This window comes from Protopterus annectens, chromosome 6.part0 (genome assembly GCF_019279795.1).
Source record: "Protopterus annectens isolate FY-2018-M chromosome 6.part0, PAN1.0, whole genome shotgun sequence".
NCBI lineage: Eukaryota > Metazoa > Chordata > Ceratodontiformes > Protopteridae > Protopterus > Protopterus annectens.
The window spans coordinates 1081846458-1081867639 of NC_056737.1; the positions used below are offsets into that span (position 1 = coordinate 1081846458).

Genomic DNA, 21182 nt, shown 5'->3' on the forward strand with positions numbered 1-21182 from the left:
TATACTTACACACAACAGGCCATCCAAATACAATACACAGATAATTCCACTCATTTGCACATCTGACAACATGGTACACCTCCAAAAAACTATGCAGGAAGCTTTAGCAGGCACTGAAATGTGGCTTTGTAATTCACAACTCTTGCTCAACCCAAAAAAGACTAAACTACTGCCCCCCCGAAATCCCTCTCTCATGAAAAACAAAATTTAAAGTTCTCTCTCTTGATAACACAACCACTGAAGTCACTTCTCATAGCTAAGTATTAGGTGTGATAATGGATGATAACCTTACATTTGACCTGCATATACAAAACTGCATAAGAAAAACTCATCAAAAACTAGAGATGCCTTAAAGAGCTAAAAACTCTCACTGACACAACTAAAACTACACTTGCCACTACTTATCGCCTCCCCGCTCTTCTTTATGGCGTTCCCATCCTTACTAACCTCCAGGCTTCACAAAAATTAAAAATTGAACAATGATATAACAAAGTTGCTAAATTTGGGGCAAATACTCCTTTCACTTCTTCACCTACTTCCTTACTGCTAATTTTCTTCCCTGACTTTCTCTCTAAATATAAGCCTGTTTTTCCCTCACTCCATGTTGCAATTCCTGTTTGTATTAGATTAACTTAACTTTAATTTCTCTACAAACTGTCTAAACTTTCTCAAATTATGAAATGACTGTCATATACCTTGTATGATTCTTAACCAATGTTTTATATTATGTCTGTATTGTTATAATTATTATATTTTTGAACATTGCAGAATTATTCTTCTTAAAATATTTTGTAATAATTTGGAGCTTTTCTCCCTAGGCCTCTGCTGAAAATGGGCTTCTACCCAGTTGGACATTCCTGGTAATCAAATATCAATAAATAAGTATAAAAAGACACTCTATGGGGGACATTTTTGTCTGATAAAAGTTCACCTTAGCTGTAGTGGACAAAAGCGATTATAAATTAAACTTTTGGGGTGTATCTTGCACTTTCCTTGGAGTGTGCTTTTTATTTTTTTTTTTAGTTTGTACAGATGCAGACTGAATTGTTGTTTGTTTAATTCCAGAACCATGCTAACATACATACTGATTTGGTACTTAAGAAAGGAGGCTGGCTGTTTGTAACTATTTTCTGAAGTAATTCATCTAGACATGAAATGAATGAAATGGGTCTAGAGTTTCTAATTTGTGTTTATGTCTTCCTTTGTGAAGAGTGAAAATTACTGATTTTTTTTTCAATATACTAGGAACCAGCCTGTCTCTCTGGGTCTTATGAAGGAACCATCTAAGACAGATGGCCTCTGTTGTGGTAGTGTGTCTGAGGATCTTGGGTGATATTAAATACTCCCTCCCCAAATAAATACATGAATACAATTATCTTTTAAAATAAGGCATGAATCTTCACCCACAAATAGACTAACAGTTCAACCAAATTCCTTGATTTTCTAAGAATAACATCTAAAATCAACAAATCATCTATGCACAACTCATAATGTTTTAATACTTTTTATTGCCCCATTTTCAAGAATAATGAGGCCAAATATGCCCGCATTAATTTTACACAGATGAAGATATTTCACACTGTACCCAACACCTACATCTTCTCAGGTCTTATCTCTTTATACTGCACAAAAAAAGCACCAGAGACTCTAGCATGGTTGAGTAACCCCCATATCATAAAACTCTGCATGTGTAGGATAATGACATTTAACATCACTAATTAAATTCCATACACTCTTCGATGTTTCATTTTCCCTTTTTTATCTGCAGCACCTCTAATAGCCTCTAAAACACATCTTCATTTTATAACTGCAGAACATCACATTTATACTTTACAGCCACCTCACCTTGCCTGTGTTTGGAGATCTCTGAATTCAGTTTAACCTTGGTTGCATCTAATCCCTTATTTACTACCTTTATTATACGTATGTATTATTACCATCAGAATACAATAGAGCGGGTCTGCCCTTGGCCTTTAGGTGGCACTCTACAGCTGTCCCACCATTCTTCACATCTATGACTTCCAAACCATTCTAAATGTATCTCATTTCAATAGCTCATTCCATACATCACCAAACCTGCCATGCAGTAAAATACTGCAATACTCCGGCATGTAGATGGACTTCACTACCTGCAACAGATGACATCTCCAACCACCTACGACACCACCCTTCATCTTTCACTTCTGCTATTTCATAATGCCCTTTTCATTATCTTACGGACCAGACCTCCCAAGATCTTCCCTCATACTCTTCTCCCTCTTAACTTTCCTTGCTGATTCCCTCTGCACCCTTTCCAATATTGTAGTCCACGCCAGGCCTCCTGGACTGCACAGTGGTACTCCAACTCCAGCAAAACACACCTGTGGGAAAAAACAACTCCAAAACAAGAAGACAGCAGCTACACTGTGACATAGCAGCAACCTGTAAAACAAAATACTTAAGGGAAAGAAAAAAACTTCATGCCGTGTGGGTTACAGAGGAAATGGTGCACCTGGGTGCAGGAGGAGTTGCACAGTGAGAGAATTGGAGTGGGAGGTTGATGCCAGCACCTCTGCCTCAATCAGAAGGTTTGACAAAAGGCCCTGAAGCTGGAGTGCCACCTGCTGCAATGTTTCCCAACTACTAGGACAAATCAGGTGTGTCCTGGTGGGACAAGGATTGTTCACCTATATTAACTTGTCTGAAAACTATAACTGACATAGCACCTTGATAGGTGAACAAGGGAGAAGGGGACGCTAGCACAAAAAAGAGATATGTATGACAGCAAACAGAGGAAAGGATGGGTGGGCCTTAGGAGAACCAAAACTAATTGTAAAACCAAATGCAGTTGCAGTCAGGACTTATGACAGTTATAAGTCATGCGACATCACCAGAAGCCTTCAGAACACAGGTCTGCAGTATCCCCATGTGCTGCTGACCTTTCTTGAATTTTAATTAAAAAAAGCACTTAGAAACTGTTCCAATTCTGGCTGAAGGCAATAAACAAGAAGATATAACCTACCCAGCATAATAAATGGTAATCTGTCTGCCTAGTGTTGTGCAGAGAATAGACTTCTGCTATAATAAACCAAACGAAAACAGTCCTTGAACCAAATAAGGAATCAGATGCAAAAGCAGAGGATACAAGAAAAAGAAAAATAATCTGGTTCCACACAGCAGTGAAAATCAATATGTCCTTTATTGTAGTAGGTAAGCGCTTTCTCGGCATAACATCCGCTTCATCAGACCAACAAAGACAGAATAGCAGTTAAATTTTTAAACACTAAAACATCCAATCAAAAATCAGATAAAATGTGCATCATAGCTAAAAGCCATGTGATAAAATAAGAAGTTATGTACCTACCATAACGTTCCATGTTAGTTGTCTTCTTCTCGCCTTCTTTCTTGCTGGATGGGTTCGGAGCCGATCCTCGGCTCCGACTCGGCCAATACTAAAGCTCGAGAGCTAATTCCACCAGCTCGATGCTCCCGTATATCCCACAATGCTAGGCGGTAAATACTCAGATCTCGTTTGATAGCTAGACCAAGCAATTCTAGTCTCCATAGTATGGAGAAGGGTAACCCACCTCTATATAAACCTGAGTGTAAGGTATCCCAGACCTAACAAAAGGGGAAATAGAGGTGGTAGAACGTGTGGGAATGACAACTTCCAGAGGAAGATCACAAAATGAATTCCTATCGGTCTGTCCAGGCTTGGGGGAAGGAGGGACGAAGAAAGAAGGCGAGAAGAAGACAACTAACATGGAACGTTATGGTAGGTACATAACTTCTTAATGTTAAGTTGTCTATCTCGCCTTCATTCTTGCTGGATGGGACCGCGTCCTTAGCACCTTATCCCAGGTGGCCTATCGGAACAGACTCTTGAGAACAGTGGAACCAAAGTTGGCACGGTTTCTGGAGACCATGTCCAATTTGTAATGTGAAATGAAGGTATGAGGAGAAGCCCAGGTGGCTGCTGCACAAATGGAATCTATTGGCAGCCTATCCTGAAAAGCTACGGATGTAGCTAATGCCCTAGTTGAATGAGCTCTAGGTCTTGAAGGTAGTTTTTGATGTCTGATCTCATAGATGAAGGTAATTGTAGAGGTGAGCCATCTTGAAAGGGATACTTTAGTAACTTGAAGGCCCAATTTCCCTTCTGCATACGATAGAAAAAGCTGATCTGATTTCCTGAATTGTTTAGTCCTGTCTAAATAATATCTAAGTTGGCGGTGAAAATCCAGAAAATGTAGCTTTTGTTCCGACCTGTTGGAATAGTTAGGGAAAAAGATGGGGAGATCAATCATTTGGTTTAGGTTTGTTTGAGAGGAAACCTTAGGTAAAAAGGATGGATTAGTACGGAGGGATACCCTATCTTTGTGAAACACTAAGTAAGGAGGACGACTGCACAGAGCATGGAGTTCAGATACCCTTCTCGCTGAAGTTATGGCTACCAGAAAAAGTGTCTTCCATGAAAGCAACTTCAGAGAACATGAAGCCGCTGGTTCGAAAGGGGGAAGGATTAAGGATGCCAGAACCAAGTTCAAGTCCCATTGAGGCGGGGGATCTTTGATTGGAGGTTTGAGAAGAAAAATGCCCCTTAAAAAGGCTTTGCAGAGCTTGTGAGCCATGATGCTAGACTCCGAGACACCTACATAATAATTAGATACAGCAGCCAGTTGAACTCTAATGGCAGATGAAGAAGAGCCTAAATGAAAGAGTTCTGCTAGAAAGTCTAGAATAGACTGGATAGGTGCAGTGAAGGGATCTATATTTTTTGATGTTGCCCAAAAGGAGAAGCGTTTCCATTTGCTATTATAAATCTTCCGGGTAGAAGATTTATGAGAGGCTATCAAGATATCCCGGACCGAGCGAGATATTAAGGGAAGCCTGGCTAAGGTCGGAATCGGAGAAACCATGCTGTGAGGTTGAGAGAATGAAGAGATTGGTGCAGCTGGCCCGATTGGTGGGTCAACAGATCTGGCACTGGGTCCAGATGCCAAGGCTGCTCCAAAAGGTAACGATGAAGAAACGGAAACCATATCTGTCGAGGCCAGTAAGGGGCAATTAGGATCATTGTCACTCTCAAGGTGATGGCTTTCTGAATTAGTTGAGTTATCAGTGGAAAAGGGGGAAAAGCATACAGAAGTCCCCGGGGCCAATCATGGACTACAGCGTCTCTGGTGGGATGGCCTGGTAACGGGAAGAGAGTGAAGAAGTCGTGACACTTGCTGTTTTGGGGAGTAGCAAAAAGATCGCAGCAAGGCTGGCCCCATCTTTGGAATACTTCTTCCAGTACTGATTTCTTCAGAGACCACTCGTGGGGCATGAGAATTGCCCTGCTCAACATGTCTGCAATCACGTTAGACTTCCCGGGGATGTGCATTACTACCAGAAAACGCTGAGAAGAGATCGCCCATTGCCAAAGTCTGAGTGCCTCTCGACATAAGGGGTATGATCTGGTTCTGCCTTGTTTGTTGATGTACCACACTACAGACATGTTGTCCGTCTGAATTGCAATAGTCCCTGTGGGAAGAGAGTCGTGAAGGGCTTGCAACGCTAAAAGCACTGCTCTCATCTCTAAGACATTTATGTGCAAGTGGCACTCGAAAGGTTGCCACGTGCCCTGGACTGTCCTGCCCTGATAATGCCCCCCCCCCCCACCCGATCAGGGAGGCGTCTGTTGTCAAAGTGGCGACTGGGGGGGGGGGTGAGTGAAGGGTCTTCCTTGAAGAACCTGAGGTGATGTGATCCACCAAGACAGTTGATTCTTGCATGATTGAGTTATCAATATGGTGTGGGACATCGGGAGCTGTTGGAAGGACCATTGTGTAAACAGCATCCATTGGAGGATCCTCATGTGGAAGCGAGCTAAGGGGAGAAGGGGGATAGCTGCTGCCATGAGTCCTAATACCTTCAAAACTAGTCTGGCTTTGACTTTGTTGCATTGTAAGAGAAGGAAAACTTGCTTGCAGATGTCTGACACTCTTTGCTCTGTAAGTCTGGCTGAAAGATTGAGTGTGTTTAATGTGGCGCCTATAAAGGTAATAGATTGACAAGGCGACAAGGCAGATTTTTCGAAATTTATTGAAATGCCTAGAGCTTGGCAAGTTTGGATAGTGAAGTCTCTGGATAGAAGAAGTTGATGGCTGGTGGTGGCAGTAAGGAGCCAGTCATCTAGATATGGAAACACCTGGAATCCTTGACGTCTCAAGTGAGCCGCGAACACTGCCATGCATTTGGTAAACACTCGGGGGGGCTGTAGTGAGACCAAAGGGCGGGGCTCTGAACTGGTAGTGACTGGCTCCCAGCCTGAAGCAGAGAAATCTCCTGGAGCGTCTGTTCATCTTGATATGGTAGTACGCGTCCTGAAGATCTATCGAGCACATCCAATTGTCCTGACCCAAGAAGGGTAGAATGGACTGTAGCGTGACCATCCGGAATTTTGTTTTTCTGACATACTTGTTTAAGTTGCTGAGATCCAGTATGGGTCTCCAGTACCCTGTTTTTTTTTGGTACCAAAAAGAATTTGGAGTAGATTCCGGATCCTTGTTGGTCTGCTGGGACTGATTGGATAGCTCTTTTTGATAGCAGCTTTGAAATTTCTAGTGCTGCTTGTTCCCTTAGACTGGGTGGAACGTCTGGAAGGGATCCTTTGGGTTGGGATGGAATGTGAATAAGGGGAATTTTGTAACCCTCGGATATGATCAACTGTACCCATTTGTCTTGTGTAAGGGAAAGCCAGGCTTTTGGGTACAGGGATAATCTTCCCCCGACTGCCTCCGAAGGTGGACAGCCGGGCAGCTCCTCAGGGATGCTGACAGGGTTTATCAGAGAAAGTTTCTCTGCTACCCTGGTTTTGCGGACCTCCTCTGCCTCTAGGGCGGCGTCTATTGTTATTCCCCCCTCTGCCTCTAGAGGGGAATCGACCTTGTGCATCAGATGAGACTCCCTGGGTTTGTTTGCGGAACCACATTTTTCCTCCCCTCTGACCTTTGGGATAAGGCCTAGAAGGGGTAGAAAAACGGACTCCCACGGCAGAGAGAGTCTTACCTTCCACCTCGCACCTAGTCAATGTATCCTTCACCTGAGGACCAAACAAGGATGATCCATCAAAGGGGGAATTGGTGAAGGACGCCTTGAAAGGGTCCGCAAAGTTGCACAGCCGCATCCAGGCATGACGTCGTAAGGCAACGCATGTGCCTGCGGCTCTACTCACCCCATCCGCAGCATATGAGATAAGCCGCATGGAGGAGTTAACGATGGAGTTCAGGGTTGCCAACTGGGAGTTCATTCTGTCTTGGAACCCCTCAGCTGTTGGATCCTTTATCGCTTCACTCATATCCTTGAATAAATCTCTCTGGAGACGAGTGAAGTGACATAAGTAGTTCAGCGACCGCATTGAAAAGGTCGCTGATGAGAACATCCGCTTACCGTACCTGTCCATGGTCCTAGATTATTAGGAGGATGGATAGGTACCGAAGGATCGGCTAACTCCTTCTTAGTGGCCGCGGCCACCACCATGGCATCGACGGGGACACCTTTAGATAAAAAATCTTTATCTTTAGGGGCAGTAATAAACTTTGACGGCCTCCTCGGGGTGGGTTCCACTGAATCAGGAGCCGTCCAGGCCTTCCTTGCCACCACTTCCATAAGGGGGTCAAAGGGAGGGGACACCCAGGAGGTAGAAGGGCGAGAGCCGAACGCCTCAAGGTACACTGACTCATCCTCTGAAGGGTTAAGGGCTGGCCAGTTCCCCCTCTGTTTCAGGATCTCAAGGATGTCAGCAAAGGAGACATCCTCAGAGGGGGATCGAGGGGAACCTTCAGATTCCTCTAAGTCAGTGTCAGAGGTGATAGACTCAGGGGAGTCAATGTGCTTCCTCTTGCACTGCCTCTTCCTAGGGGGTTCTCCTACCGGGTCAGGAGAGGCCTCGGAAGAGGAGGAAATTCCCAATGGGGAAACTTGAGGAGTTGGCTCTCTGCGGTCTGATGCAAGGGGGTGGGTAGAAATCACCACAGGCACTGAAGATGGAGGGGCTGACGGAGCCGACTGTGGGGCAGACACTGGTTCTAGCACGCTCCGCATGACCTCGAAGGCACCCCTATCGGGCAAGGCCGGAGGTCCCCGCTCCGAAGAGACAAGGACCCCCCCCGGCACCGACAGGGATGGCTCAGAGGCCGATGTCGGAGCAGAACTCACCAGCGCCGAAGCCCCAAGAGGGAGAGCGAGGTCGGACAAGGGTCCGACGCCATTCGCCCCCTCGGAGCCGACGAGGGAAGCTCGGCGCCGAGATCCCTCCAAAGAGGAGATCAGAGCAGACGACGGAGCCGAAAGGGAAGGTATCAGATCCGACGCACCGACTGTCATGGCTCCGAGCTCAAAGGAGTCAGAGGAGGAACACATTGAGGGACAGAAATAGCCGCTGACTGTTGAGTCGGGCTATGCAGCATTTGGGCCAGTGCCTCGGACTTGAGAAGTCTACTCACTACCCCGTGCAAATCGTGGTCAGATAGCCTGGAAGACCGTGAGGAATGCGATCTATGGCTCTGTTCCGAAAGAAGAGGGGATCCTGGTGCCGAGTGAACGGAGCCAATGGAGGGGGACCTAGACCTCTTCCTCGAAGGTTGCTCCGATAAGAGTATCGGAGCCAACTGAGTCTTATCAGCCTTGGCACTGGCTGGAGCCGAGGTAACAGTATGAGGCTTGGAAACATCGGCTCCAGCCGGAGCTGATGTCGAAGCAGTTTTGATGCTTCCAGAGGACGGCTCTGAAGCCGGAGCCGACTGTCTGGAAGTCTTAGAAGGCTTCCCCGACACAGACTGGGTCGGGAGGCCTTCAGGCTTTAATAAGCCACGCAAAATCAATTTATTTTTGCATTCCTGCAGGACTCTAGGGCTGAAACCATGGCACACAGCACATGAGTCCTGCAGGTGCAAAGGTCCCAGGCAATACACACAAGAAGTGTGACCGTCTGTCAGAGACATTTTCTGACAGCACGAGTCACACTTCTTGAAGCCTGAGACCTTGGAGTCCTTAGACATAGTAAAGGCCTAAGTAAGAAAACACTCACACACACACACAGGCCTTTAAAAAAAAAATATATATATATATTAATTTTCAGTCACACTAAAGGACTAGGAGAAGGAGGGGAATGGGCCTAAGGCCTAAAGTTAAAGGGGAATAAAGGAAGGGATTATGGGCAAAAGAGATGTCGATCCAAGGAAATAAAGAATTAAAACTAAGAGTTATACTAAGGTAAGTAATAGGGGTCTAAAGATTTGTGAAAATAGAAATCATTTTCCACTAACCTGCCAGAGCCAGTAGAAAAGCACCTCGTCAGCTAAGCGGCAAACGAGATCTGAGTACTTACCGCCTAGCATTGTGGGATATAGGGGAGCCTCGAGCCGGTGGAATTAGCTCTCGAGCTTTAGTATTGGCCAAGTCAGAGCCGAGGATCGGCTCCGAACCCATCCAGCAAGAATGAAGGCGAGATAGACAACTTAACATTACATCTGTAGAATATATAGATTGTTAAAAAATTGAATAAAACAGACTAAATGAACAATATGCACTTAAAACTGGTAACAATAGTAAAAAATAATAAAAGATGGACTACTGAAACATATATGATAAAATATTAAAAGAGAGATCAATGCTTTAATGGTCGTGCTTTAAGGAAGGGTTTCAGGGAAACTCTGTTGTTTAAACCAGGAGGTTTATCAGCTTGAAAGCACAAAATCCATTTCTGTTCACTAGATTCTGTTCTATTATTTATGTCACCTCCTCTCTTGGTACTATGCAGAATCTCTTTTTTTTGTATTAACAACAGGGATAAATTGACAATACTTTCTCAAGTGATGCTTCCACTGATACCTCCAGGAATAAACTAAGGATGCCATTGACTTTTGCCAGTAATGTGCATGTAGCATGTGATATTATTAAAAAGAACTGGGATATTCTGTCTACTGTACATGAGTTGAATGGGGTCATTGGCACACAGACAGATTTTGCTTTTAGAAATAATAGATCACTTAAGAGTCAGCTCTGTTATCGATCCTTTAATACTAAATCAACTACAATATCTGATAGACTTGGTACATATATGTGTAGGAATTGTATGGCCTGTACACATATACATATTGGTAATCATTTCACACATCCCACTTTGGGTTTTAAGATAGATACTGCTTTTTATGCAGATTGTCGAACAAAAAATGTTGTCTGTTTTTGCTATTGTACTACCTGCTTCTCATTTTACATAGGGAAAACGAACAGGATGTTTAAGGATAGAATACTTGAACACCTTAGGGATATCAGGAATGTTAAAGAAACCAGCGCACTATCACTACATGTAGCTAAAGAGGGTAAAGAACATAAATTTAGCTTTATGGTACTAGAGATTCTGCATAGTAGCAAGAGAGGAGGTGACATAAATAATAGAACAGAAATGGATTTTGCGCTTTCAAGCTGATAAACCTCCTGGTTTAAACAACAGAGTTTCCCTGAAACCCTTCCTTAAAGCACGGCCATAAAAGCATTGATCTCTCTTTTAATATTTTATCGTATATGTTTCAATAGTCCATCTTTTATTATTTTTTACTATTGTTACCAGTTTTAAGTACATATTGTTCATTTAGTCTGTTTTATTCAATTTTTTTAACGATCTATACATTCTACAGATGTATTTTATCACATGGCTTTTAGCTATGATGCACATTTTATATGATTTTTGATTGGATGTTTTAGTGTTTAAAAAATTAACTGCTATTCTGTCTTTGTTGGTCTGATGAAGCAGATGTTATTCCGAGAAAGTGCTTAACCTACTACAATAAAGGACATATTGATTTTCACTGCTGTGTGGAACCAGATTATTTTTCTTTTTCTTGTACCTTCTGCTATAATAATCCCATATTTAATGTCAAGGTTGGTTATGTACAAAGTGAAAGCAGTTTGTTATGATTTTAGATTAGGAACATGCTAACTGTGTAAAGCCTAAACCCATTTCTTTTGTTGCCCTACCAAAAGCGATATTTAGATCAACAGGGAACATGGATTGTTTGTAGCACATGAACCTTTCCAATACCATCAGCAATAGCTCATTATGAAGTTCCAGACGATTAATTACAAAACAAAAAGGAAAAAAAAAGACATACCTTGCTATATCATTGCGATACAATGACTTGTATTCCCAGTTTGCAAAATCAGGTTTCTTATCAATACAGAAGCACTCTTCTGAAGGTGTCTTAATATCATCAAGCCAAACAAAGCCTTCCTGATGTACACAAGCTTTATGATCCTGTTCTCTAGAAGAGAAAAAATACAGTAATACATTGCTGAACAACTTTGTAAATGTATGCTGTAAACTGACCATAACCTACAATCACTTTTCTTTTCTTTCTGAGCCTACCTCCTGCTGGGCCTTGACATGAAGGCTCCAGCCTTTTACTTTAATTCCTGTGAACATACTCCCCTCTGCAATGATACTATGTGGGGTCAGTGAAGACCACTTAGCTCAACAGACGGATTATTCATGTTTAGAAAAACAAAGAAAATGACAACAGTGTCCTTACCACAAATAACATCTTACAAGGAGGAAGCCGAACTGCAATACTCATGAAGACTGATGCCAAAAGCATCAGGGCTGCTTGGCAGACAAAAGCTTTTCTAGGAAACCTGACACCACTCCTTCCTACCATGCATCATACATCTCTCACTTCTTGTTGTTCAGTAGACAACAGTAAGCCGAAAAAGGTAAAGGAGAGAAGAAACACATGTAAGCTATTTACATAAAAATACTACAGTAAACTCTCAGTTAACCAGAACTCAAGCAACCGGCAAAAAATATCAAAGAAATACAGTACAATTTTCATGTGTTGCACTTTCTGTTTTCCATCCCAGCTAAAACATACCTTACGTTTTTAGTGTTTTAGAGTTTTAAGAAGGAAGACAGGAATAAATTCACTCTCTCCCCAACCTAAGAACAAGTCAAACCAAACAAATAGTACAGGTTACAGTACTAGTCAAGCCTACTTTTTATAGTAGCTCTCAAGCAACCAGAAACTACAGTTATCCGACATCTACCAATCCCTATGGGTGCCAGTTAACTAACAATTTACTGTATTTAATTTAACCTACAAAACTGTTTGTATCTCATGCTACTGCATATATCTGAAACACTCATCTATTCTCAATGTGTATATCCTGTAAAAATGTTATCGTCAAACCACTGTAACTGTCCAGCTTCAGTTTAATCTCCTAACTCACCTTATCTTTTGTAAGCTCCATTCTCTGCTAAACAGCAGTAACAATTTCTTCAATTAAAAATTATGTACTCACCATAACTAGTCATCTGTATTGTCCATTTTCATTCTTCCTCAACAAATGGGTTACACATCCAATCCTCAGATCCAACTCGGCCGCATACTATAAACTTTGGATCCAACTTTCAGTTTGTAGCCTGCTACAGACCACCCTCCCAAACTCAGGAACCACACTCGGCTTTCCTGAGAACACTGGAGAATATGAAGGTCTCTGCAAACACCATCATATTGGGTGACTTCAACTACCCAAACATAGACTGGGAGCACTACTCAAGCCCCAACACCCTCGCCCAACGGTTCCTAGAATTTATAAACTCAAATGCTATGGAACAATTGGTCACCACTCCCACAAGAGGGGAAAACATATTGGACCTGATCATCACCAACATGGGGACTCTATGTTCCATACCAGAGGTATACCCCTCATTGGTAAGATCTGACCATAAATTAATCTCACTGGACATCCACATCCCGTCCCTACCCCCAGCCAAGGAAACCATGGTGAAGAACTTCTCAAAAGCAAACTTCACACTTCTCAAAACCAAAGTGGAATCCTTCAAAGCCCCCGGGCCAGTGGAAAATACGGCCCAAACCGCAGAATCCTTTACAAATGCATTCTATGGGCACCTACAGGAATGCATGGATCATGCTATCCCAAATAAAATCAAGACTCACTCCTCCAAAGGCAGGAGACCTGTCTGGTGGACCCCAGCCATAAATAAGCTATACAACAGAAGGAGGAAGCTACTACATGATAGAGCAAAATCCCAAAAAGGGAAGGCATCTCTGATCAGTACTAGCAAGAAACTACGATCCCTCATAAAATCATCTAAGGCCAGCTTCGAAAGAAAAATTGCACAAGACGCTAAAGATAATCACAAGGCCTTCTTTAGTTATGTCAGGAACCTGGGTGGCAACTCCCAGATATGCTCTGAGTTAGTGCAAAATGACAAAAAATACACTGAACCCACAGACATTGCCAACATCCTGGAAGACCGGTTCAGTGCAAACTTCTCCCCCCCTTCCCCCCCAAAAGAGCAAATGTCTATCCTAACAGAGTGTAGCCTTCCTGACATCACAGATGCACAGGTCAGAGCTGCCCTCTCTAAAGCAAAAAACACAGCATCAATGGGACCGGACGGTGTCCCGGGCTGCGTGTTACACGAGCTCCAAGAAGAACTGAACCCTCACATAAAGTCACTGTTCAATCTCAGCCTTACTACAGGATATGTACCTAAGGAATGGCGTACAGCAACAGTGGTCCCACTCCACAAAGGTGGTGCCACAATGGACCCCAGAAATTATCGCCCTATAAGCCTGACTAGCCTGGTCTGCAAAGCTATGGAGCATATCATTATGGAACTCATAAACAAAGACATTGGGAACCTCCAAACACTGGATCCTACCCAATTCGGCTTTGTTAAGGGCAGATCTTGCCTCTTGAACCTGGTCACCTTCTTTGAAACAGTCACCAAGGCCATAGATGAAGGGAAGGCAGTCCCACACAGCCTACCTGGACCTCGCAAAAGCCTTCGACACAATACCCCACTCGGGCATCATAAATAAGCTCACCAGTTTAAATATCAACCCCTATGTCACAAGATGGGTTGCAAACTGGCTCAGGGATAGAACCCACATGGTCAGAACTGCAGGTGCCATGTCAGACTCTAAACCAATTACAAGTAGCGTCCCACAGGGCTCAGTCCTGGGACCTCTCTTGTTCGGTATATATTTCTCTGAGGTACAGGCTAACACGGGAGGACTATGGCTGACCAAGTTCACAGATGACTGCAAACTGGGTGCCATATTTGACTCGCCGACTGACACAAGCATCCTCCAATAGGGTCTCACAGAGACGGATAACTGGTGCCAGAGCCATGGCCTAAAGCTAAATGCCAAGAAGTGCATAGTCATCCCCTTTGGGAAAAACAAAGTGCCCACAAATTACAACATAGGTGGTAATCCATTAAGTACGGAAGAAGTAATTAGGGATTTGGGGACCCAAGTAGATAGCAATCTCTCCTTTGATAATCACGTTGCCAAAGTGGTTAGAAAGACCTTCTATATAGCCCACCTTATCACGAAAGGGTTCACATTTAGATCAAGAGAGGTCATTGTGCCCCTCTGCTCATCACTCATCAGGCCCATAATTGAATACAATGCCCCATTTGGGATGTACCTTACCAGACACCTGCAGCAACTGGAAAGACCCCAAAATTACCTCACCAAGAGGATCAATGGACTCAAACAGATGCCCTACGCAGTTAGGCTAAAGAAACTCCAGCTCTACTCAGTTGCTTACCGCTTACTCAGAGGCGATCTGTGCTCGACGTATAAAGCCATGTCCAAACCAGAATTAATGGACATGCTCCACCTCAGGAAATCCAAATCCCTTAGAGCCACACACTCTGGGGACTTAAACCTCAGCACAGAAATAAATAAGATATGCTGGAGGGACAGATTCATATCCCAGAGGCTCCCCTCACTCTGGAACAAAATCCCAATCCATGTTAGGCAGAGCCCCTCAATAACCCTCTTCAAAAGAAATCTTGACGAGTGGATGGGAGATCGTAGGTTTACCCCTGGGATCTCTTCTGTGTCCCTACTAGACAAAGGCACAGTAAACTAACCTTAAAAGGGCCATCTTCTGTGACCTACTATACAGAGGCACAGTCAACTAATCTAAAAGGGTGACGAAAGCCAAACACACTCTGGCTAGGCTTATAAATGCCCTAGGGCAGATAGCCTAGTATTAACCTATGAACCTATGAACTCTCGAGCTCCTCTATCTACCCATAATGCCCAGGCCCATGCTCAATACTTCAGATGGAGTTTGATGCCATAAAATCCCTATCACGTAGATACTGAAAAGGATAGCTGAAAAACAGGGCTCAAACCTGACACTATAAGTTTCAATAAATAGTCAAACAGGTTCCTCCAAAAGATTTTAGGAAGCGGGATGGATTGGGGTGAAGTTGAGGAAGAATGAAAACGGACAACACAGATGTCTAGTTATGGTGATTACGTAACTTTTAAATCTGATGTTGTCCTTTTCATTCTTTCTCAAGGAATGGGACAGAGTTTCCAGCTACGTCAGTATTGGGTGGCCTTCATGGAAGGATATTCCAGAGAACCGCTGAGCCAAAGGCAGCTCTGCTTCTGGATATTAGATCCAATTTGTAATGAATAGCAAATGTATGAGCACTGGACTGAGTGGCTGCTGTGCAAATATCATCAATACAGGTTCTTGACCAGAAAGCAGATGAAGTGGCCATGGATCTAGTTGAGCGAGCTTTAGATGGTCTTGGTAGGGAGATGCCTTGTTGAGAACAGATCCAAAAAATGCAATATGTAATCTATTCGGCTAATACAGCTTTGGAAACTGGATATCCCAGTCTTTTTGGTGAGTAGGAAACAAACAGCAGATCTGATTTTCTGACTTATTTTGTTCTGTGTAGATAAAACCTTAACTGTCTGTGCACATCTGGGAGATGTAGCACGTGTTCTCTTTTGTTTGAAAATTTTGGAAAGAAAACTGGTAAATGAATATATTGGTTAGTGTTAGACGCAGAAGACACTTTAGGTAAAAAAAGAAGGGTTTGTTCATAAAGTACCCCTATCTTTATGGAAAATAATGTAGAGAGCTTTTGATGAGAGAGCCTGAAGTTTAGGAATTCTTTTTGCAGAAGTGATAGCTACTAAAAAGGCTGTTTTCCTTGAAAGAAATCTTAAATCATTTTTCGCTGAATGTTCAAGGGGTTTTTGAGTGAGACCTTGTAGCACTACAGTCAGATCCCAGGTAGGTGACGGATCCTTTATTGGTGGTCTAAGGAGAAAACTGTCCATTAGAAATGCTTTACACAATTTGGAAGAGGCCATGGAATAATTTCTGTCTCCTGTATGAAAGTTTGAAATAGCTGCCAATTGCAGTTTAATCACAGAAAAACTATTTCCTTCTTTATAAAGGACAGCCAAAAATTCAGGAACAGCAGAAATCGAGGCAGAAAAAGGAGTCAACATCATTTTTCAATACCCAAAGGGAACATCTTTTCCACTTGCTCTTGTGAACTTTCTTGGTGGAATCTTTTTGTGAAGATAACATAATGGTGCATATGGGGAACGAAAGCCTGGGCTGTCTGAAAATTATTGGAAGTGAAGATACCATGTGGTCAGTTTGAAGGCCAGGACATTGTGATGGCTACATGGAAGATAATAAAGATGAGACCAAAGGAAGGAGAACCAAACCATCGAAGCCAGTAGGGGGCAATGAGGATGCCTGAGCTCTTCAGCAGACTTGCTTTCTGTAAAATTTGGGAATCAAGGGAAGTGGGGGATAAGCATAAAGGAGACTGAATGGCCACACATGGACTTGAGCATCTCACAGTGACACCCCAGGGGGGATCAGGGCAAAACACTTGCTGCACTTGTTGTGAGAGGACGTAAAGAGGTCGCAGCAAGGTTGGCCCCACTGATGGATAATCCCTTCCATCAAGGACTGATTGAGACACCACTCGAGAGGCATCAGAATGGACATGCTTAATTTGCCTGCTAACACGTTGGTTTTCCCTGGTAGGTGCACTGCAACTGGAAAGTGGCTTGTGGAGATCGCCCACTCCCACACACTTATGGCCTCTGTGCAAAGAGGATAAGATTGGGTTCCTCCTTGTTTGTTGATGTAAAAGGCAACAGACATATTATCAGTCTGAATTGCAATAGTCCCTAGAGGAAGACCATCTTGGAATGCCTGCAATGCTATGTTCCTATCTCCAGTACATTGATATGCAAACTGTTTTTTGGAGGGACCACATGCTTTGGATAGTCCTTCCCAAGAAATGTCCCCCTTCCACCCAAATGGGAAGCATTCATATTCAGTTGCCAGTGGGAGTGGTAGAACAAAGCGACCTAAATAAAGATCATCTGACTGGATCCAGCAATGGATGTGGTGTTTGTAAACCCATGTAAGATTGACTGGAAAGGATAGGGGTTGTTGAAGAATACTCCAAAACAAGTTGTATAAACTTAAGAACCACCACAGGAATGTGAAGCCAGTCCACGTACGACAGACACAACCACTGTAGATGCAGAAAGTTTATTCAGCAATAAAAATCTACAGTTAAGCGCTTTCTTCCCTTAGCTTAAAAAAGGGATTTCCTCAGAACTCTTTATAAAATGGATAAAATGCATAAAAACCCAACCATATATACCCAAAATAGTTAAATATATAATGAACGTTATATATTTAACTATTTTGGGTATATATGGTTGGGTTTTTATAAATTTTATCCATTTTATAAAGTGTTCTGAGGAAGTCCATTTTTTAAGCTAAGGGAAGAAAGCACTTAACTGTGGATTTTTATTGCTGAATAAACTTTTTGCATCTACAGTGGTTGTGTCTGTCGTACGTGGACTAGCTTCACATTCCTGTGTTGGTCATTGAAGAATAGACCGTTGAACAGCTGGGATCAAACTGAAGAACATGCATATATTATCATGCTAAGGGAAGTAATACTTCTGTTTCTGCCATAGATCCCATCACTTGAAGAATGAATCTAGCTGGAGCAGATGGGTGAGAAAGGATCTGATAAACCTGAGATTTGACAGTGGCTACACAATGAGTTGGTAATGATGCAATTTCCATTGTTGTGCTCAGATGTGCACCAATATACTCCAGGCTCTGAAATGGTGTCAACTTTGATTTGGCATAACTGATTGTTATTTCCAGTGATTGACAAATCTGGAGAAAATAGTTCCTGGATTGTTGAAGGAGATGCATGTAGGGGTCAATGAAAAGCCAGTCATGTAGATATGAACACACTCAGAATCCTTTGAGTTTCATGTGAGCTGCCACCACTGCCATACATTTGGCAAATGCCCTGGTAGAATGGACTGTACTGTGACCATTTGGAACTTTGACTTTTTCACGTATTGATTCAATTTATTCAGATCCAGTTGGTCTGACATCCCCTGCCTTTTTGGGCACTAAAAAGAAGCATGATTAAGTTTGGAATCCTATTTGGTCTGGTGGGACTTCTTGGACATGTTCCTTTTGCAGATACGAAGTTGGAAAAATGTAATGGAATAACCTCTGGATATTATTCTTGGTACCCATAAAGCCTCTGTTATATTTGCCTAGGCATCTGAGTGCAAGGACAATTGTCCCAGACTGCCTCCAGAGGTGGATAGTCGGCAGCACTTCAGTAGCACTGGAAGGGTCTGTCCAGAAGAATTTGTGGAAACCCTGATTTTGCAGGCCTACTCTGCCTCTAGGGTGACATTTACCATTGGAAATGCCTCCTCTATCTCTGGAGTAGTTGCCCCAGCACAGATCTTGAAAAGGTCCCTGAGCTTTGTGTAATCACATTTTAAAAGGTTCATTAAGGGGTAGAAAATATGATTCCCATGGGAGGCAGAGTCTTCTCTTTTTGGCTGCTGGGGTGAGCATTTATTTTACTGGTGGGCCAAATAAAGATGTACCATCAAAGGGAGCATTGACGAAAGACTACTTGAAAGGCTCCTCAAAGTCAGACAGTCTTCTGGCGATGCCTGAACCAGCAGCCCGTGAGGTGTCTTCAATTGCAATGACAGATCAATCTCATGGAAATATGTCAAACTGACAAATGAGTGGCCAATAGAGAGGATGATCTTTGGAAATTCTCTGCAGACATAGACACAGAGAAAGAATTTGATAGTTCCTTAGTCAAATCTCTCTGTAGTGTTGTGAAACTCATTTTCCAAATCTGTCCAGAATCCTAGATTCTCTGTTTGGTGGATGGACAAAGGAACTCTGTTCTGCTAGCTCTTTTTTTAGAGGCTACCACCACCCATCATAGCATTTACTGAGGCTGCTTTGCTCCAGTGGAGTCTATCCTTAGGAGGAGCTAAGAATTTATCAGGTCATCCAGGAATGGGTTCTATGGTATCTGTCTCCTTCCATGCCCAGCGGGAAACTAAAATAATGAGTTCATCTGCCGGGGGGGGGGGGTAATCCAAGACGTAGATGGACCAGAACCAAAAGCTTCAAAAAATACTGATTTCTCTGGAGGAGTAATATTGGAAAACCAATCACCTTTCTGCCTGAGAATCTCTAATATGTCTCCAAAGGAGACATCATCTGGTGGTGATCTAGGGGACCCATCTCCTTCATCGAAGTCAGTATCCCACAAGACAGATACCAGTGGGGAATCTATATGCCTCCTCTTGCACCTTCTCTTCTGATGGATCTCCTCTGGGGGATGTTCAGGGAGGTATCTGAAGAGAGGCAGAGTTCCTCTATAGGAACTGATTGGAAGCTATCTCTAACTGTTTGTCCCTGTAGAATAGGCCTGATAAATTCAGAGCTCAGAACCGAGGAGTAATAGGGAGTGGATCCGAGGGGTAAGAGACAGGTTCTCTAAAAAGAGAAAAAGCCCTTTCCACAACCTCAAAGGCAGATGGGCCAGAAGAAGCTGTGGCCACACAAACCAGAGCAGAGACTTCCAGTATGGGTAGATCACGACGCCTACAGGATCCATGCCTTGAGGATGGACCAGGACCCAAGCTGTCCACCTCCAAGGGAAAGGATGGCTCCGATAAAATCAGAGTAGATCCTGGCCCCAAGAATCTGACACTGAAACCTCAGCTTCAGGACCTGTTCTGATCTGAAAGCAGAGTGGAACTCATCAGGGATGCTGTCAGAGTCGAAGAAGTGATTTTCTTTGGATCCAATTCCTGACTTTTTGGGGCTGTCGGATCCTGGGGCTCCAAAATTGTAGAACTGATCAGAGAAAGAGACATTATCATATGACAGGTGGTTGGAAGACTCACAGGTCCAAAAGGGGATGGAGCATGTATGACCCCATCTTGATCCGAGCTCTGAGAAATGTTCGCATTATCCTACCCACACCCACTTCTGAGAAATTTCAGGAAGACCTAGAGGATGTAGGGCTGGGTGATATCATAATTAGATCCAAAGCTTTGTGATTGGGTGATTTTGGATCTGAAGATCAAGCTTTTGGGTTGGAGGATGTCAGATACAAAGATTTTTGAACTTTAACTGATGGTTCTGACAAAGTCCTGTGAGACTTCAGCAAAGGGCATATTCTATGCGCCAAAGGAGCAGATTTAGTAGATTTGCCAGGGAATTGAGCCCCAGAAGTAGGTGCTGAAGCAAAAGAAAGAAATCCTTTTAAAATAAGTTTGCTGCATCTGTCAGCCAATGCCCTGGAACTGAAGGCAGCACAAATATTGCAACTAGTATCCAAATGGTATGCTCCAAGACAATAAACATACTGATTGTGGGCATCCAAGTTACAGATTTTATGCCTACAAGAAGTGCATTTTTTGAACCCTGTCAGTTTGTCAGTCATGACAGGAGAGTAGAGATCAACAGTCCTAGAATAAAAAGGGACTTGCTAATAAAAAACAAGTATGATAGATTTTTTTTTTAAGGTTAGAAAGAAGAATTCCCAGCAATGGCAATCAAGAATTACCCTGAGTTAATACCAACTAAGAGGGAGGTTGAGAAATAAGGGAAGAAAAATAGTTATTCAAAGAGTACAAAAAACTCTTAGAAATTACTGATGTAATCTCTCAAAAGAAGGACCCTGCATCTGAGCACGATGGCGGCAAATATGATTTGAGGTATTCCAGATGGATTATGGCATTATGGGTAGAGGGAGGAGCTTGAGAGTTGGATCCAAAGTCTACATGATGCGGCTAAGTCGAATCTGAGGACCAGATCGAAAAGGACAACATCAGATCTATATCATGCTGACTACTTTTTCTGTTAATATTTGTCCAATCCTGTAAATCAAGTTAAAAGCGTGCGTATTGTATCTACAGTTAATATTCATCTTAGAGCTTTGCGCCTCAGGTTGCTGCTTAAAAGGGTCTTTGGTTCAG

The 21182-nt window shown here is 43.0% G+C and overlaps 1 protein-coding gene across 1 annotated transcript in view; it reads right to left on the reverse strand.

Moving 5' to 3' along the window:
• Positions 1-21182, reverse strand: part of NRDE2 (NRDE-2, necessary for RNA interference, domain containing) — a 766517-nt gene that overhangs the window by 572384 nt on the left and 172951 nt on the right. The window contains exon 4 of the mRNA XM_044073622.1: positions 11136-11285. Within this exon, the coding sequence (XP_043929557.1) occupies positions 11136-11285 (150 nt within the window). The remainder of the gene's footprint in view (positions 1-11135; positions 11286-21182) is intronic.